Raw genomic sequence first — 18,518 nt, 5'->3', positions numbered from 1 at the left:
GAACCCACCACCTTAGGTGTATGTGGCTGGCGCCTTAGCTGCTTGAGCCATAGGCGCCAAGCCAGATTTGCATATGTTGAACCAACCCTGTAACCCTGGAATAAAACCAACTTGATCATGGTGTATAATTTTATTGATGCATTGTTGAATTCTGTTTGTTAAGATCTTATTGAATATTTTTGCATCGATATTCATTCATGATATTGGTCTATAATTTTATTTCTTTGTTGGATCCTTTCTTGGTTTGGCTATCAGGGCAATATTTGCTTCATAGAATGTGTTGGGAAGTATTCCCGCTTTTTCTACGCTTTGGAAAAGGTTGTATAATATAGGTACTAGATCCTCTTGAAAGGTTTGACAGAATTCAGATGTGAAGGCATTTGGTCCTGAACTTTTCCTTTTTGGGAGATTTCGTATTGTTGATACTATTTCAGTGATGATATAGGTTTATTCAAATTTCTAATTCTTTCTGGTTGAGTCTAGGAAGATGGCCTGCTTTCAGGTATTGGTCCATTTCCTTGAGATTTTCATATTTCTGGGAATAGAGTTTTTTGTAGTAATCATTGAGGATTTTTTTGAACTTCTAAGGTGTCTGTTGTCATTTCTCCTTTATTGTTTCTGATAGATGATATTAGAGATTTAACTTTACTGTTTCTGCTTAGGTTGACCAAAAGTTTATCAATTTTATTAATCTTTTCAAAAGATAAACTTGTTTCATTGATATTCTGAATGATTTTTTTTTTTGTTTTCAATTTCACTTAATTATGTCCTAACTTTGGTTATTTCTTTTATTCTGCTGGGTTTGGGGTTGGAATGTTTTTCCTTTTCCAGTTGCTTGAGATGATTCATTAAGTTGTTGGCTTCCTCTCTTTCTGTTTTCTTGATGAAGGCTTCCAATGCTATAAATTTCTCTCTTAGGGACTGCCTTGCAGTATCCCACAGGTTTTGATAATTTGCATCTTCATCACATTTTGTTCCAAAAACTTGATTTCCTTCTTAATCTCGTCTTTCACCCAGCTATAATTCAGGTTAATATCATTCAGTTTCTATGACTTTGTTTGAATATGAAGATTCCTGTTGCTGTTGAGTTCAACCTTTATTCCATGGTGATCTAAGAAGATACAAGGAATAATTTCTATTCTTTTAAATTTGCTGAGGTTAAACTTGTGTCCTAAGATATGATCAATTTTGGAGGATGATCCATGGGCTGATAAGAAGAATGTATATTCAGTTTTATTAGGATGAAATGTTCTGTAGAGGTCTGTTAAGTCCATTTGTTCTAGGGTCAGGTTTAAATCTAGTATTTCTTTGTTTAGTTTCTTCTTAGAGAATCTATCCAAAACTCTCGAAAGAGTGTTAAAAATCTCCAACTATTATAGTGCAGGAAGATATCAAGTTCTTCATATCCATTAGGGTTTGCTTTATAAATTGAGGAGCATTCTGGTAGGGTACATAAATGTTAATTATCAAAATCTCCTCATGTTGGGTGTTTCCCTTGACAAATACCATCCTTATCTTTTTTTTTATCTTTGTTGGTTTAAAGCCAATTGTATCTGCAAATAAAACTGCAACACTTGCTATTTTCTGATTTCCATTTGCCTGTATTATAGATGTCCATCCCTTCACCCTAAGTTGATTTTTACCCTTTAAGGTAAGATGAGATTCTTGTGTGCAGCAGATATCTGGTCTGAGTTCATCTATCCAGTCAGCCAACCTGTGCCTCTCTAGAGGACAATATAAACCATTCAGATTGAGAGAAGTGATAAACCTGGCAGTGTTTTGGGTGTCATAGTTTTGTGAATGTCCAGTGGAAAGTTTTAATCCTTGCACCACTATGGAAGTTAGATTTTATTCAAAAACTGAGCGAGTTAACTTTGGTGGTAGACCACTGTGAAGGATGGGTCTGAGAATATCCTGGAGAGCTAGTTTTGTTATGGTAAATTTCTTCAACATGTGTATGTCATTAAAATATTTGATTTCTCCATCACAAATGAAACTTAGTTTAGCTGGATATAGGATCCTGGGCTGAAAGTTGTTTTGTTTTAGGAAAGGTTGATGACCATCCCGTTAATGGCTTGAAACATTTTAGCTGAGAGATCTGTAATCATTCTGATACTTTTCCCCTTCTAGGTAATACTTTTCTTAAACCTGGATGCTTGCAGAATTTTCTCCTTCATCTTAACTTTGGCAAAGTTAATCACAAGGTGTCTAGGAGATGCATTATTTGTCATTCCTTGGGCGGAGGGTTGATCTATTCTCATTATTAATGTTGTCAGATTTCTTCCATTGGTTCCTCACCATGTTTATTTTCCACTGGTTATTAGAACTGGTAAGATGACATTGAATTGGGGTTCCTAGGTACTAGAGATAATCAGACCCTTACCAAAGCGCTAGGCTTTGTAATTGTAGCTTATCCCCTACAGAAGGGGTCCTCAAACTTTTTAAATAGGGGGTCAGTTCACTGTCCCTCAGACCATTGGAGGGCCAGATTGCAGGCCCTGGGATGAGTCAGCTGCTAAGCAGGACAGGCAGCAGTGGCAAAAACATCCAGCAGGCCAGATAAATGTCCTAGGTAGCTGCATGTGGCCCATGGGCCATAGTTTGAGGACACCTGCCCTACAGCCTTACACAGGCCCCTTTAAGAGTTTTGACCAGAGACTCTGAGGACTTAACTTGATGAGACAGCACAAGCTGGCTCTGTTTTGAAATCAGTCAATCTCTATCCTGTCCTAAGAAGCCATGGTATTAGGTTTAAATCTCTGCTGTGGAGCGGTATAGACAGCTTCCACACCCTGCCCCCACCCTTCAGTTCTTTTCCGCTACAGTACTTCGAAGGTCAACCTCAGAGTGTCCCCGGGTGGACAGCCCCAGACACAAGTTCCAATCAAATTGTCTTAAGCAGTACAAACCCTACAGAGAGGGATCCAAGGGTCTCTAACAGCACAGTTAGAGCCAGGGGTTCATGCCCCCACCCGCCAGATTCAGTCTACACTGGTGTCCAATTCTCTGCTCACCAGCCAAGTTGGAGTCAGGGGACCACGTCCCTGCCTGTCAGTCTCAGTCCACACCCAGCAAGCCTCTGCTAGCCAGCTCTATTGGAGACAGGGGACTTCGCCTCCGCCTGCTGGTCTCAGTCCACACCCGGACATTTACCAGCTCAGTTGCAGTCAGGGGACCATGTCCTTGTCCTCAGGTCTCTGTCCACACCTGGCAAGCCTCTGCTCATGAGCTCTACTACAGTCAAGGGACCACGACCTTGCCCTCAGGCCTCGATCCACATCCAGCAAGCTGCTGCTTGCCAGCCCAGTTGGAGCCGGGGACCAGTCCCGCCCAACAAACTCAATCTATACCAGGCAACCACACTCCCGGTGGTGGGTGCCATCAGAGCCAGGGATTCTGCATACTCTCCTGCCAGACAAAGCCTGAGAGTTAGCACTACCACTTGCTGGGCGAAGTCATAACCAGGGGACTGCTGCTCCTCCCACCAAGTGTCCCTTTTTTCCCCATGCCCTCTTTCTTCCCCACTAGTCACAGATTCTGCTGAACACAGATGTTAACTGGTCCACACTATGCCCAGATCTCTCAGGAAAAGATCAAACAATCTGCACTCTGCAGGGGGCAGAACTTCAGACCACCATGCAAGGGGGGAAGGGTGGACTGGGAGTTTGGACTTGTGGGGGAAAATATTTGTTCAATTTTATGCTCAGCTGGGTGGTGTCTAGGTTCATAAGTGGGACCTCCCTGGAGAAAGAGACCCAGGGTTTAGCAGCTCTCTACAATGAGGTAAAATGAGAGGTCTTTTGTTCCCTGCTCCCTAACAGAGAGCCTATGGTGTCCCAGAATTCCCACAACAACAATCTTTTAGTTGTAAACTATATCCACGTCTTCGTTTTTTCCCCATGTAACTCATTTGAAGACATAGGTCAGTTTTCTCAGAGAGTGATCCACATTATAAGATGGCCTTTTTCCTATTGATGTCTATCTATCTGATCTATCAGTATCTATATTTCTTGGAAGCCAGCCAGACTGATGAGATTAAGCATAGTACCTCATATCTGTAATTTTAGCACTCAGGGAAGCTTTAAGCCAGCAGTTTAAGACCAATTTGAGCAACCCAGCAAGACCTTGTCTCTATAAAAATAGAAAAATTAGCCAGGCATTGTGGCAGGTGCCTGCAGTCCCAGCTACTCAGGAGGCTGAGGCAAGAGGATGGCTTGAACCCAGGAGTTTGAAGTTGCTGTGAACTAGGCTGATGCCATGGCACTCAGGCTTGGGTAACACAGTAAGATTCTGTCTAAAAAAATAATAAAGTTGGCTTGGTGCCTGTGGCTCAAGTGGCTAAGGCGCTGGCCACATACACCTAAGGTGGCGGGTTCGAATCCAGCCTGGGCCTACCAAACAACAATGATGGCTGCAACCAAAAATTAGCCAGGCATTGTGGGGGCGCCTGTGGTCCCAGCTACTTGGGAGGCAGAGGCAGGAGATTCACTTGAGTCCAGGAGTTGGAGGTTGCTGTAAGGTATGATGCCACAGCACTCTACCCAGGGGGACAGCTTGAAGCTCTGTCTCAAAAATAAATAAATAAAGTTAAGGATTATTTCCAATGGAGTCTAAACTAGAAGAGGAGAAAGATAAGACAGAAGGCAGAGGATTTGATGTTTACAAATAGCATGGAGTAATTAATGGATTAGAAGTTTTGATGTGAACTGCTGAAGTAGAAACTATTACAGAAAGATGTGAACTGCTGAAGTAGAAACTATTACAGTAAAAGTATCTGAATAAAAAAATTGGAAGAATACAACATCGTGGTCTAAGCAGGGAATATACGAGCTAATGATTTTCAAAGAAGGTTGAGATTATGGAAAATATACAAGGCCAGGAGATCTTCTACGTGAATATTATAGTCACCTAAAATGCTGACAGGTTAGAATAAAGAGGAATACTATGAGAGAAGTCTTTAATGAGAGAAGTAATGAAAACAATGTTCTTCTTAATGGTAAATGACAATAATCACAAAAGAAGAGCTTTTTTCCCCCACAAAAAGGAAAGAATCACCTTGCACAGGGATTGAGTCTCACTTTACAGCTGGGAAGATATAGATTCTGAATAATTAAATAATTGGTCTAAGACCATCTAACTACTAAATAGTGGAACTAAGATGTAATAAAGGTCCTTCCTTCCAACTCTAAGGTCCATAACATGTTTTTCACTTTTTCAAGAAGAATTCAATTAAGAAGACACATTCCTGGAATAAATATATTAAATGTTGGAACACATATACTAAAAGGATTAATATTTTAAGTTTACTTTAAAAGTTTTCTGAAAAATCACAATGTCTAATCAATAATGCAGATGGTGGTGGTTAATAAGTAACATTTAATATCTATGGAAATTAATCATTCCTTTATTCATATTAACATGGAATTGATTACTAAAACAAAGCAATGAATTCAAGTTTTTATACTAACTACATGATAATACATACATCTAGATGTAAAATAGATAAACAGATAAAAGATGTTTTTTCAGGGTGGTGACTGTGGCTCAGTGGCACAGGCCCCATATAACAAGGGTGGTGGGGTCAAACTTGGCCTGGGTCTCCTATACAACAATGATAACTGCAACAAAAAAATAGCCAGGCTTGTGGTGGGTGCCTATAGTCCCAGCTACTTGGGAGGCTGAGGCAATAGAATCACCTAAGCCCAAGAGTTGGAGATTGCTGTGAGCTGTGACATCACAACACTCTACCCAGGGCAATGTAACATTTTTGTTAAAACAATTGAAAAAAAACATCTTTTTCTTTTTTTTTTTGAGACATTTCTCACTTTGTCGCCCTCAGTAGAGTGCCTGAAATCCTAGCACTCTGGGAGGCTGAGGCAGGTGTTGGACCACATGCCTTGCCTCATTATAGTCCTATTTCTGTATAGTTGATTGTAATATCTCCTCTTTCCTTTCTGATTTTAGTATTTGAGTCTTTTTTCTTTTTTTCTCAGTCTAACAAAAAGGCAGTTAATTTTTATTGATCATTTTGGTTTCATTGATTTTCTCCACTGTTTTTCTGTTCTCTCATATATTTTCGTTCTTCTAAACTTTATTAGATTCTATATTAAGCTAATTTTATTTCCCATTTGATGTTTTGATATCGGGGCATTGCTTACACTGAAGGGACTGCCCTTTCCCAAGTTTACCTTTTTCTTTTTCTTTTCTTTTCTTTTTTTTTTTTGGAGACGGAGCCTCAAGCTATCCCCCTAGGTAGAGTGCCATGGCATCACGCTCACAGCAACCTCCAACTCCTGGGCTTAAGCGAGTCTCCTGCCTCAGCCTCCCAAGTAGCTGGGACTACAGGTGCCCGCCATGACGCCTGGCCATTTTTTGGTTGCAGCCGTCATTATTGTTTGGCGGGCCTGGGCTGGGGATTCGAACCGGCCACTTTAGGTGTATGTGGCTGGTGCCTTAGCCACTTGAGCCACAGGCGCCGAGCCAGTTTACCTTTTTCTTAAAGATAATAAACTTACCTTTGAGCACAACTTTCATTAGCAAACCAACCAATCCAAAGCCAATACCCCAGGATCTCCTCTATCACACTGAGGGTCACTATTATACTGCCCTAATCACCTGGGCCATGTACTAAATACCTAGGAGCAGCCCCTGAACCCCAGAACCTCCAAAATTATTCAAATTAGCTAATCCTAAACCTGCTTTCCTGTTTCTTCCCATGGAAACCATAATAAAGGCTCTTGTTCACATTTCCCCTAACCCTCTACTCCTCTACCTCCTAACTGACTGACTGTGGTGCTTTCCCTATGGCATATCACCACCTTTACCTTGGCATCTATGAGTTTAACAAACTGTCTTTTTGATGACAATCATATCCTGATCTATTAGCCATACTAAAATGAACAATAAAATCTATATTTTAAAATAGTCTTTCTTTTGCTTGCTTTGGGTTTACTTTGATTTTTCTTAATTTCTTAAAATGAAAGGCTATGTTATTAATTTAAGGTATTTCTTTTCTGTATACACTGGTTTAGCTGTATCACGAAAGTTTTAGTATACTGTTTTCTTTTTTATTCATATCAAAGTATTTTCTAACTTCTTTTGTGATTTCATCTTTGACATTCATTAATCAAGAATGTATTATTTAGTGTCCAAATATTTATAAATGTCTCAAATTTCCTTCTGTTAATGATTTTTAATTTCATTGCTTATTTATTCTTGACTTCAAGTGTAAATCAAAATGTCACAGAATCCTAGATTTAGATAAAATATCTGTAAGATGGCTCGGTGCCTGTAGCTGAAGTGGCTAAGGCACTAGCCACATACATCAGAGATGGCGGGTTTGAAACCAGCCTGAGCCCTCCAAACAACAATGACAACTACAACCAAAAAATAGCCAGGCATTGTGGCAGGCACTTATAGTCCTCGCTACTTGAGAGGCTAAGGCAAGAGAATCGCATAAGCCCAAGAGAGTTTGAGGTTGCTGTGAGCTGGGACACCATGGCACTCTACCCAGGGTGACAACTTGAGACTCTGTCTTAAAAAAAAAATCTGTAAGAGAATATTTATTATCACTTCTGATTCCATTCCAGATAGTATCAGAGATAATATTTTGATAAGACTTTGTAAAAGAAGACAAAAAAAATCGCATGATCAAGTTGAAGATGGTGGACAAAATAATTTATACTTTGTATTTGCATAGCATTTTACAGATTACAGAAAGTGCTTTTACATCCATAACTGCATGCAAATAAGTTAATTTTTAAAAATACCTTGAGTATTATAACATAAAAGAGACAACTAATAAACTGACAAGAACAAAATACCTGATAGGTGTTGTCAAAACTGTCATACATGAATCTGGTGATCAAGGATGTCTTTCCAACTGAAATGAAAGGAAAAAAGATTTGCTTAGTGAACACATTACATTAGGTTCTCAGACAATTCTATAGAAAAGTGCAATTAAATTCAATGGAAAGCATTAGCTTTTACCAGGTTCTAACAGTAATTTGTAATCATATGATGCTAAGTTTGTCAACATGATCTTTTTTTTTTTTTTTTTGCTTTTTTTAATGTTTGAGATTCACTGAGGGTACAAAGAATTAGGATATGCTGATTGCATTTGTTAGATAAAGTCCCTCTTATAAATGTGTCCCACCTCCAAGAGGTATGCCATACACCATGATCTCTCCTACCTCTCCCTCTTCCCCTCTCCCCACTCGCTCATTGCCCTACCCTCCTTTGTATTAGCTCATCTTCTGCCTTCATATTAGAATAGAGTACATTGAATTCTTTTTTGTTTTATTGAGACAGAGTCTCATTGTGTCACCCTTGGTAGAGTACCGTGGTGTCACAGCTCATAGCAACCTCCAACTCTTGGGCTTAAGCACTACTCTTGCCTCATCCTCCCAAGTAGCTAGGACTACAGGCCACAACACCCAGCTGTTGTTGTTGTTGTTGCAGTTATCGTTGTTTTAGCTGGCCCAGGCTGGGTTCAAACCCTCCAACCTCCATGTATGTGGCTGACTGTAACCACTGTGCTACAGGCACTGTGCTGAGAATAGAGTACACTGGATTCTTGCTTCTCCATTTTTGTGATGCTTTACTAAGAAGAATGTGTCCCACCTCCATCCAGGTTAATACAAACAATGTAAAGTCTCCATATTTTTTAGTGGCTGAATACTAATCCATGGTATACATACACCACAGCTTACTAATCCATTCCTGGGTTGGTGGTCATTTAGGCTGTTTCCACATTTTGGCAACTGTAAATTGAGCTGTGATAAACAGTCTAGTGCAAATGATGAAAGCATTTTTTTCCTTCTGGGTAGATGCCTAATAATGTGATTACAGGATCAAATGGGAGGTCTAGTTTGAGTTCTTTGAGGATTCTCTACAATTCCTTCCAAAAAGGTTGTATTAGTTTATAGTCCTACCCGAGCAGTGTAAAAGTCTCTTCTGTCCACATCCATGCCAGCATCTGCAGCTTTGAGACTTTGTGATGTGGGTCATTCTCACTGGGGTTAGGTGATATCTCAGGGTAGTTTTGATTTGCATTTATCTGATGATTGGTGACAATGAACATTTTTTCATATGTTTATTCACCATTCGTCTGTCTTCTTTGGAAAAGAGTCTATTAATGTCTCTTGCCCAGTGATCTATGGGATTGTTGGGTCAGCTTTTGTTGAGTAATTTGAGTTCCCCATAGATCTTAGTTGTCGAGTTTTTGTCTGATTCATAATATGCAAATATCTTTTCCCATTCTGAAGGTTGTCTGTTTGCTTTGGTTGTTCTTTCCTTAGTGGTACAAGCTTTTCAGTTCAATTAAGTCCTGTTTGTTTATTTTTGTTGTTATTACGATTGCCATGAAGTCTTCTTCATAAAATCTTTCCCCAGGACAATAATTTCACGTATTTTCCATGCCTTAGATTTAAATCTTTTATGCATCTTGAATCAAATTTTGTAAGTGGTGAGAGGTGTAGATCCAGTTTCTGTCTTTTATATGTGGTTATCCAGTTCTACCAGCACCATTTAATTGAATAGGGATTCTTTTGCCCAGTGTATGTTCTTGTTTGGTTTATCCAAGTTCAGGTGGCTGTAAGAAATTAGTATCATCTCATGGTTTTCTATTCAGTTCCAAATGTCAATGTCTTTATTTTTGTGCCAATACCATACAGTTTTGATCACTGTGGCCGTGTAGAATAGCCAAAAGACTGGTAGACTCCTGGCTCTGTTTTTATTACTAAGAATTGCCTTGGCTATCCAGGGTTTCCTCTGGTTCTGTATAAAATGAAGAATTATTTTTTCTAAATCTTGACAGTATGATGATGGTATTTTAATGGGGATTGCACTGACTCTGTAGATTACTTTGGGTAGTATAGACATTTTCACAACGCTGATTCTTCCCAGCTATAATGGTATGTTCTTCCACTTTTTAATATTTTGTGCAATGTCTTTCTTAGGGTTTCATAATTTACTTTGTACAGGTCCTTCACCTTTTTTGTTAGGTATATTTCTAGCTTTTTTTTTTTTTTTTAAGCTACTGTAAAGGCAGCTGGTTAGCTTCTCATCTTGGCTGTTATTGGCATATACAAAGGCTACTGATTCGTGGACATTGATTTTATATCCTGAGAAACTACTGTATTTATTTATTTATTTATTTTGAGACAGAACCTCAAGCTGTCCCCCTGGGTAGAATACCATGGCATCACAGCTCACAGCAACCTCCAACTCCTGGGCTCAAGCGAGTCTCCTGCCTCCGCCTCCCAAGTAGCTGGGACTACAGGCGCCCGCCATAATGCCTGGCTATTTTTTTGTTGCGCCCATCATTGTTGTTTGGCAGGTCCAGGCTGGATTCGAACCTGCCACCTCAGGTGTATGTGGCTGGCGCCTTAGCCACTTGAGGCCACAGGCACCAAGCCCATTATTATATTTTTTGATCACTTCCAGGAGTCTTATGGTGGAGTCTTTGGGGCTAAGTATAAGATTATATCGTTGTCAAAGAGCGAGAGTTTTACCTCCTCTGCACGCATTTGGATGCCCTTTATTTCCTTCTCATGCCTAATTGGATTGGCTAGAACTTCCAGCACTATTTTGAATAGTAGTGGCATTCAGTGTAATATTTGCTGTGGGTTTATCATAGATGGCTTCCATCAGGTTATGAAATGTGCCCCCTATGCCTAAATTCTTAAGTGTTCTAATTAGAAAAGGATGTTGAATTTTATCGAATGCTTTTTCTGCATCTATTGAGAGGATCAAATGGTCTTCGTTTTTGCTTCTGTTGATATAGTGAATTACATTTATGGACTTGCATATGTTAAACCAGCCTTGTGTCCCTGCAATGAAACCTACTTGATCACAATGTATGATTTTTTAAATTTGTAGCTGTAATCTACTTACTGGCTAAGATTTTATTGAAAATTGTTGCATCTATATTCATTAGTGAAATTGGTCTGAAATTTTCCTTTTTAGTTGGGTCTTTTCCTGGTTTTGGTACCAGGGTGATGTTTGCTTCATAGAACATGCTGGGGAAGAATTCTTCCTTCTCAATTTTTTGGAATAATTTCTGCAGTATGGGTATAAGTTCTTCTTTGAAGGTTTGATCAAATTCTGGTGTGAAGCTATCTAGACCAGGGTTTTTTGTTATTGTTGTTGTTGTTGGGAGATTTTTTTAATTGCTTCTTCTATCTCAGTTTTTGAAATCAGTCTGTTCAAGAGATCTATTTCTTTCTGATTAAGTCTAAAGTCTACTTGTGATTCCAGGTATTGATCCATTTCCTCCACATTGTCAAATTTCTGGGCATAGAGTTTCTTGTAGTACTCAGACATGATTTCTTATATCTGTATGGCATCTGTTGTTATTTCCCCTTTATTATTTCTGATTGAAGTTATTAGAGATTTTACTTTTCTGTTTCTAGTTAATCTGGCCAAAGGTTTATCAATTTTATTTATTTTTTCGAAAAAACAACTTTTTGTTTCTTTAATTTTCTGAATGATTGTTTTGTTTTCAATTGCATTAATCTCTACTTTAATTCTGGTTATTTTTTTCTGCTGGGTTTGGGGTTACAGCACTCTTTTTCCAATTCTATAAGATGGTTCATGAGTTTTGTTTTGTTTTAAGAGACAGAATCTCACTTTATTGCCCTCGGTAGTGTCATGGCATCAAAGCTGACAGCAACCTCCAACTCCTGGACTTAAGTGATTCTCTTGCCTCAGCCTCCTGAGTAGCTGAGACTACAGGTGTCCACCACAACACCTGGCTATTTTTGTTGTTGTAGCAGTCTGGCCAGGGCCAGGTTCAAACCTGCCACTTTTGGTATATGGAGCTGGCGCCCTACTCACTGAGCCACAGGCACCGCCCAGTTCATGAGTTTGTTGACAGTATCAACATGATTTTCACTAATAAAAGACAGCAATCTCTCAAATTAAGAACACAGGAAAAGAGTATTTAGTTATAAGTAGAGGAAAATGAAGACACAGAAGGGAGGCAAACAATTATATTGACATCCCTAATTTACAAAAGCCCAAACAGATAATTACTTGAGTCCTAATAAAAAGAACTAATAGAGGCTCAGGTCCACTTCATTTAGTGACTCAAAGTATAATCCACAGGAGAAGAAAGACAAAAGATAAAGAGAATCCTAGAGGGATATGAGGATTAGTACTACTAGATTGTTAGGGGTTGTCCATCCTGCCACCTGCACCATATGCAGCTTTTGTTCGTGTTTGTGTATTTCATGTGTGACCCAAGATAACTTTTATTCTTCCAATGAACAGCAAAAAAGTAAAAAGGCTGGACATCCCTGGAAGATGAAGAATTAACACAAGAATCTGTTTTGAAACAGACAGGCCAGCCATGGTGGCTCACCCCTGTAATACCAGCACTCTTGGAGGCCTAAGTAGGTACATTGCTTGAGCTCATGAGTTCCATACCAGCTTCAGTAAGAGTGAGACCCCAACTCTAAAAAAATCATAGCTAGGCATGTGGCAGGCTCCTATATTCCAAGCTACTTGGGAGGCTGAGGCAAGAGGATTGCTCGAGCCCAATAGTTGGAGGATGCTGTGAACTATGATGCCACAGTACTCTACTGGAGGCAAGAAAAGTGAGACTCTGTCTCAAAAATAAATAAATAGAAACAGATCTCTCTACTTCTCTGGCAGGACAATTCCAAAGATCCATAATTCTACTTTGTATTGATATTTTTAGGTTAATCTATATGAAAGTGCCACCAGGCAAAAATAATAGAATGCTGACAATTTTTGACCATTCTGCACACATTTCAAGGACAAAAGCCAGATCTGATTATTCTTCTGTTTTTTTAATAGCTTGGTACAGACTCAATAAATACTAAATGAATGCAAAAAATAGTTCTCAATTAGAAAGGAACTGGACAAATGAATATCTCTAGTGCTTCCCAAAATGTAAATACTTTTTGGGAGGATAAAAGACATTCATGTTTTCGTATGAATTTAAGTAACTTTTGATTTCAGCCCAATTTTTAGAGACCAGATTCTGACCTCTACATTTCCCTCTGTTCATAAGCCACATGAAAACCTGAAGGGAAAAAAAATAGGCCAAACAGAAGAGTCTCAGAAAATTATCCACCCCCAACTGTCCTATTCTGCAGACCCTAAAATAGCAGGTTGAATAAAAGAGCTATAACTAGTTCCCCTAGATCAGGGGTCCTCAAACTTTTTAAACACGGGCCAGTTAACTGTCCCTCAGACCGTTAGAGGGCCAGACTGTGGGCTCTGGGACAAGTCGGCTACTAAGCAGGACAGGCAGTGGCAGCAAAAACTCCCAGCGGGCCGGATAAATGTCCTCAGTGGGCTGCATGTGGCCCATGGGCCGAGTTTGAGGATGCCTGCCCTATATACTAGTTAAAAGCAAACCGATATTTAGGAAGAAGCCTCTTTTTTATTTAATGAGACAGAGTCTCACTTTGTCTCCCTGGCATCACTGTAGCTCACCACAACCTCAGACTCCTGGGCTCAAGTGTTCTTCCTTCTTCAACCTGCAAAATAGCTGGGACTACAGGTGTATACCACCATGCCCAGCTAATCTTTCTAATTTTTTTTTTTTGTAGAGACTCAGTATCCCTCTTCCTCATGCTTACCTTGAATTCTTGAGTTCAAGGGATCCTCCTACTTCAGCCTCCCAGAGTGCTTAGATTATAAGCATGAACCACCAGGCCCAGTAGGGAAGAAACCTCTTTATTAATAATGACTTGACCTAAGCAGTTCTTTACTAGTAAATAGTATATACAGTTTTAATTTTGTTTTGAAAAATGCTAACTTTTTTTACTTAAAAAAATGTATGTTGGCTCAGTGCCTATGGCTCAAGCAGCTAAGGCACCAGCCACATACACCTGAGCTGGCAGGTTCGAATCCAGCCCTGGCCCACCAAACAACAATGATGGCTGCAACCAAAAAATAGCCAGGCACCTGAAGTCCTAGCTACTTGGGAGGCAGAGGCAAGAGAATCACCTAAGCCCAGAAGTTGGAGGTTGCTGTGAGCTGTGTGACGCTGCCAAGACATTCTACGGAGGGCGATAAAGTGGGACTCTGTCTCTTTAAAAAAAAAAAAAAAGAGTAAAGAAAAGAATATACTTACTGTGGTCTGAACTTTCACAAATAATTTAATTAATGATCTTTAAAATTTTTGGTGGCACACCTAAGATCCTCTCATGGCACACTGGTTGAAAACTACTGCTTTAGAGGAACTAAAATATCCAGAGTCTCTGTATGTATTTTTCATAATACCCAGTATTCAATCAAAAATTAGTAGATATGGGTCTGGGCCTGGTGGTTCACGCCTATAATCCTAGCACTCTGGGAGGCTAAGGCAGGTAGACTGCCTGAGCTCAGGAGTTTGTGACCCTCTTGAGCAAGAGCGAGACCCCATCTCTAAAAAACAGCAGGGGCTCGGGGCCTGTAGCACAGTGGTTATGGGGTTGGCCACATATATTGAGGCTGGCAAGTTCGAACCCAGCCCGGGCCAGCTAAACAACAATGGCAACTGCAACAAAAAACAGTCAGGCATTGTGGAAGGTGCCTGTAGTCCCAGCTACTTGGAAGGCTGAGGCAAGAGAATCACTTAAGCCCAAGAGTTTGGGGTGGCAGTGAGCTATGACACCACGGCACTATACCAAGGGCAGAATAGTGGAACTCTTTAAAGCAGGGCATTGTGGCAGGCACCTGTAAGTCTCAGCTACCAGGGAGATTGAGGCAAGGGAATCACTTTCAGTCTAAGAGTTTGAGGTTGCTGTGAGCTATGAGACAACAGCACTCTACCAAGGGTGATAAACTAAGACTATCTCAAAAAAAAAAAAAAGCAGCTATCATAGATATGTTCTCTGAATTAAACAAAGATATGCACATAAGAAATGACCAGAGGCTCAGTGCCTGTGGCTCAAGCGGCTAAGGCGCCAGCCACATACACCTAAGGTAGCGGGTTCGAATCCCCAGCCCAGGCTCGCCAAACAACAATGATGGCTGCAACCAAAAAATGGCCAGGCGTTGTGGCGGGCGCCTGTAGTCCCAGCTACTTGGGAGGCTGAGGCAGGAGACTCGCTTGAGCCCAGGAGTTGGAGGTTGCTGTGAGCTGTGATGCCATGGCACTCTACCCAGGGGGATAGCTTGAGGCTCCGTCTCAAAAAAAAAAAGAAGAAAAAAGAAATGACCAGAAAGGAGAGTATGAGTGGGAGGCAGAGCTGGGGGAGCTGCTCTGGTAGCTTCCCCACACCCCAGGCCCAACTGCTCCAGGAGTTATCACTGCTCTTCAGCATCAGAACTTAACCATGATGGCTGTGTCCTAAGACTCTCAGGAAGCCCTAGGGTCAAGGCCCAGAAATACCCAGGAGAAAGAAGGTTGTGTGGAGCCCACCACAGTGGTAGTGCCTCCCTCAGGACTTTAGGACCTTCTGTGGACCCTGAAATACTTTCATTCTCAGGACTCAGGAAATATTGCTCCTAATGGTACCTGCTGACTCAAAGAGCACTCTGGTCCTAAATACACACAGCCCCCAAACCCAGCCCACTGGTCAGATCCAAGCTATAACCCCCCAAAGAAGTCCAGGACCATCTAGGGATGGAGAGGACCCTGATCAGATTGAGGCAACAGAATAGTCAAGAATGGACCAGGAACTCTCAAGAGAGAATGAGGCCAGTTACCAAAAAAGAATGGGAACCCTTCTTTTATTTCCATTCCATCTGCTTATAAATGCCAGGGTACCCCTGGAATCCCTGAAGGGCCTTACTCTGACAGAGGAGATGGCTTTTCTAGCAGCTTTTGTCACCACTGTACTTCTCCAACCTTGGGGGAAAATGAAGAGTTGGAAAAGAAAAATGATAAGGAATCAAGAAGTTCCCCAGTGATTTTTTACATGTGTCTAGTGGGAAGAAACCACCATCCCACAGATAGCAGCACTGCTTTCCAACCAACAAGAATGCTTAGGAAGGTGAATGTAGAGATCCTAGGTTCCTGGGTGGACATCACTTGGGCTGAAAACGAAGTCAGGCAGATAAGCACAGAGGCCTGGAATTGTGGGGAACAGAGGGAATATGTCAGCTTGGACAGGTCAGCTTCTGATGGCTCATTGAACTGCTGGTATTGGTGGGAAAGTATGTAGAAACTTGTGGCCATCTCATCTATGCATGCAGGCAGCTGAAAAGCAGTGATCTCAACCTTTTTCGAGTTTGGGAAAGAGTGTAGAGAGGGTAAGTGAGGAACCGAGCCCAGGTGATGTTCCAATTTCTAAGCCAGGGATCTTACTATGGGGCAAGCTATTTACCAGCTTTCTTAGGCTATTGGGTGCTTTGCTGCTTCTGGCTCTGGCCCTCTTTTGGGGCTGTCTACAGTTGGGCTGGCAGTTTCTGGTGGGACTGGGTGACCGATTAGGCTGCTGGGATACAGCACCTGTCTCTTTTCTCGGCTAGATTCTACTGCCTTGCAGCTTTGCTTGACATTGTTGAGAAAGAGCAAGCCATGGCAGCAGCTGATGAAGGATTGTTCAGTGGGGCTAGCTGGAGTTGCCTTGGGTTAAACAGAGGACTAATTAATACACAGGGGAATACACCTGTAGCCAGTGGATGCTACTGCCAGTCTGGAGAGGAAGTGGCTCAACTCTTGGCCATGGCTGAGGTTCCTAAAGAGGAACTAATCCTTTCCATGTGCTGGGGGTTGAAGCTACAGGATCAGATAGTGAAGTGAAGAAGGCCTATGGACAGCTGGCGGTGACTGTTCATCCTGACAAAAAACATCATCCCTGGGCTGAAGAGATCTTCCAAGTATTGTGGGTAACATGTGACATTGTCAGCAATGCTGAAAGGTGAAAGAATATGAGATGAAACAAATGGCAGAAAATGAGCTGAGCCATCAGTGAATGAGTTTCTGTCTAAGCTATAAGATGACCTCAAAGAGGCAATGAACACTATGATGTGTAATCTATGCTAAGGAAAGCATAGGAGGTTTGAAATGGACAGGGAACCTAAACATGACAGATACTGTAGTGAATGTAATAGGCTGCATCCTGCTGAAGAAGGAGACTTTGGGGCAGAGTCAAGCATGTTTGGCCTCAAGATCACCTACTTTTGCACTGATGGAGGGACATATGTATGACATTACAGAGTGGGGTGGGTATCAATGTGTAGGCATCTTCTCAGATACCCAGAGAGTCCCTTAGTCTGAGACCCACCACAGATATTCCTCCTGCTGACCTTCAGGATTCCTTGAGCACATCTTTCAAGTACCCCCAAGCCAGATGTCCAGAGGGAACACCTGGACTGGTAACAGAATTTTGTCTTCTGACAATACCAAAGAAATGGAGAGTGGCTAGAGCAAAGAATCTAGGGCCTGGGTAATATATCCCTTCGAGGTGTGGGAACTGAGTATTTTCCTGAGGTCTATACATACCTTTGTCTCATTATTTGCTTTTAGAACAGATAATACTCCTTTCCCTGTTTTTAAACTATGAGTCTATATTATTTGTTGACCCATTTCAGGGGGGAGACTTTACCCTGATATATTAGTTAAAAGAACAAGAAAGCATATAGCCCTAATTATAGGAGATGCATAGAGTTCAGAGAGTGGAAACTGAATTTTCCCTCTGACTTTCACCTTGTGGTAAACCACTCAATTTCAAGTGTATTGCTGCAAAGATGGCCAAAATTAATTTTTAAAAAGGAGACTCATTCTTTTTTTTTTTTTTTGACATATGTTCATTTTATATTTGCATGAAAGCCATATCATTAACTTTTGAAAATTACATTGTCACATTCTCAACATTTGAGAAATAGAGGGTATTTATATCAATGAAACACAAAAAAAAATTCTATTAAATATTAAACATCCTCTTTTAAAAAAAAAACTTTTTGATTTTTTATCAACTCAGGCTCTGACTTCCAACCATACTTTTAGGCTCCACATTCTTCTGTTTTTTCTGTTCTTCCCCACGCCTAAGCCAAGCACTTTCTAGATATACCCTCCTCCTCCCTATTAGCAAGAAAGACTTAGAGAATTTTTTCCAAAATACCTATCTTTCTTCCCCAAGAAGAACCCTAGTACAAACTTTGTTTAACTTGAAAGATACCTTGGTAGGAGCTGGAAAATGTTCCTCTCAGCAAAATATCACAGGAATGGAAGAAAAAGTATCCAATGTACACAACCCTATCATGAAATCAATTTATAGCTTTCATATGAAATCTATAACCCAACAACAGCCTAAGTATATGGGGGGGGGGAGAAGAGAGGGGGAATGGGTGGTGGGAGGGTGATTGGAAGGATCACTTCTATGGTTTATCCTACAAGGGCACAAGTGAATCTCTCTAAGAGCAGAATATGATTGTCTTAATAACTAAGAAAATGACATGAAGGCTATGTCAACCAGCCTGATGAAAATATTGTATCCCAGAATTCCATTAATGTACACAGTTATCATTCAATAAAATAAATAAATAAATAAAATAAAGACTGGAGAAGATTCAGAAGGGGGAAATAAGCCAGTGTTACCAAGTTGTTTTTT

The 18,518-nt window shown here is 40.7% G+C and overlaps 1 protein-coding gene across 3 annotated transcripts in view; it reads right to left on the bottom strand.

Annotated features, from left to right (window-relative positions):
• The window catches only part of RAB6A (RAB6A, member RAS oncogene family), a 97,814-nt gene that overhangs the window by 51,440 nt on the left and 27,856 nt on the right, over positions 1-18,518 (bottom strand). For all 3 annotated transcript variants that reach the window (XM_023509473.1, XM_003780913.3, XM_003780912.3), the window contains exon 2: positions 7,824-7,882. In XM_023509473.1, the coding sequence (XP_023365241.1) occupies positions 7,824-7,853 (30 nt within the window). In that variant the 5' untranslated portion in view covers positions 7,854-7,882. The remainder of the gene's footprint in view (positions 1-7,823; positions 7,883-18,518) is intronic.

This window comes from Otolemur garnettii, unplaced genomic scaffold (genome assembly GCF_000181295.1).
Source record: "Otolemur garnettii isolate 467f Iridium unplaced genomic scaffold, OtoGar3 scaffold00001, whole genome shotgun sequence".
Lineage (NCBI taxonomy): Eukaryota > Metazoa > Chordata > Mammalia > Primates > Galagidae > Otolemur > Otolemur garnettii.
The sequence above is the reverse complement of the archived record's forward strand: the minus strand, read 5'-3'. Positions and strand labels throughout refer to the sequence as shown.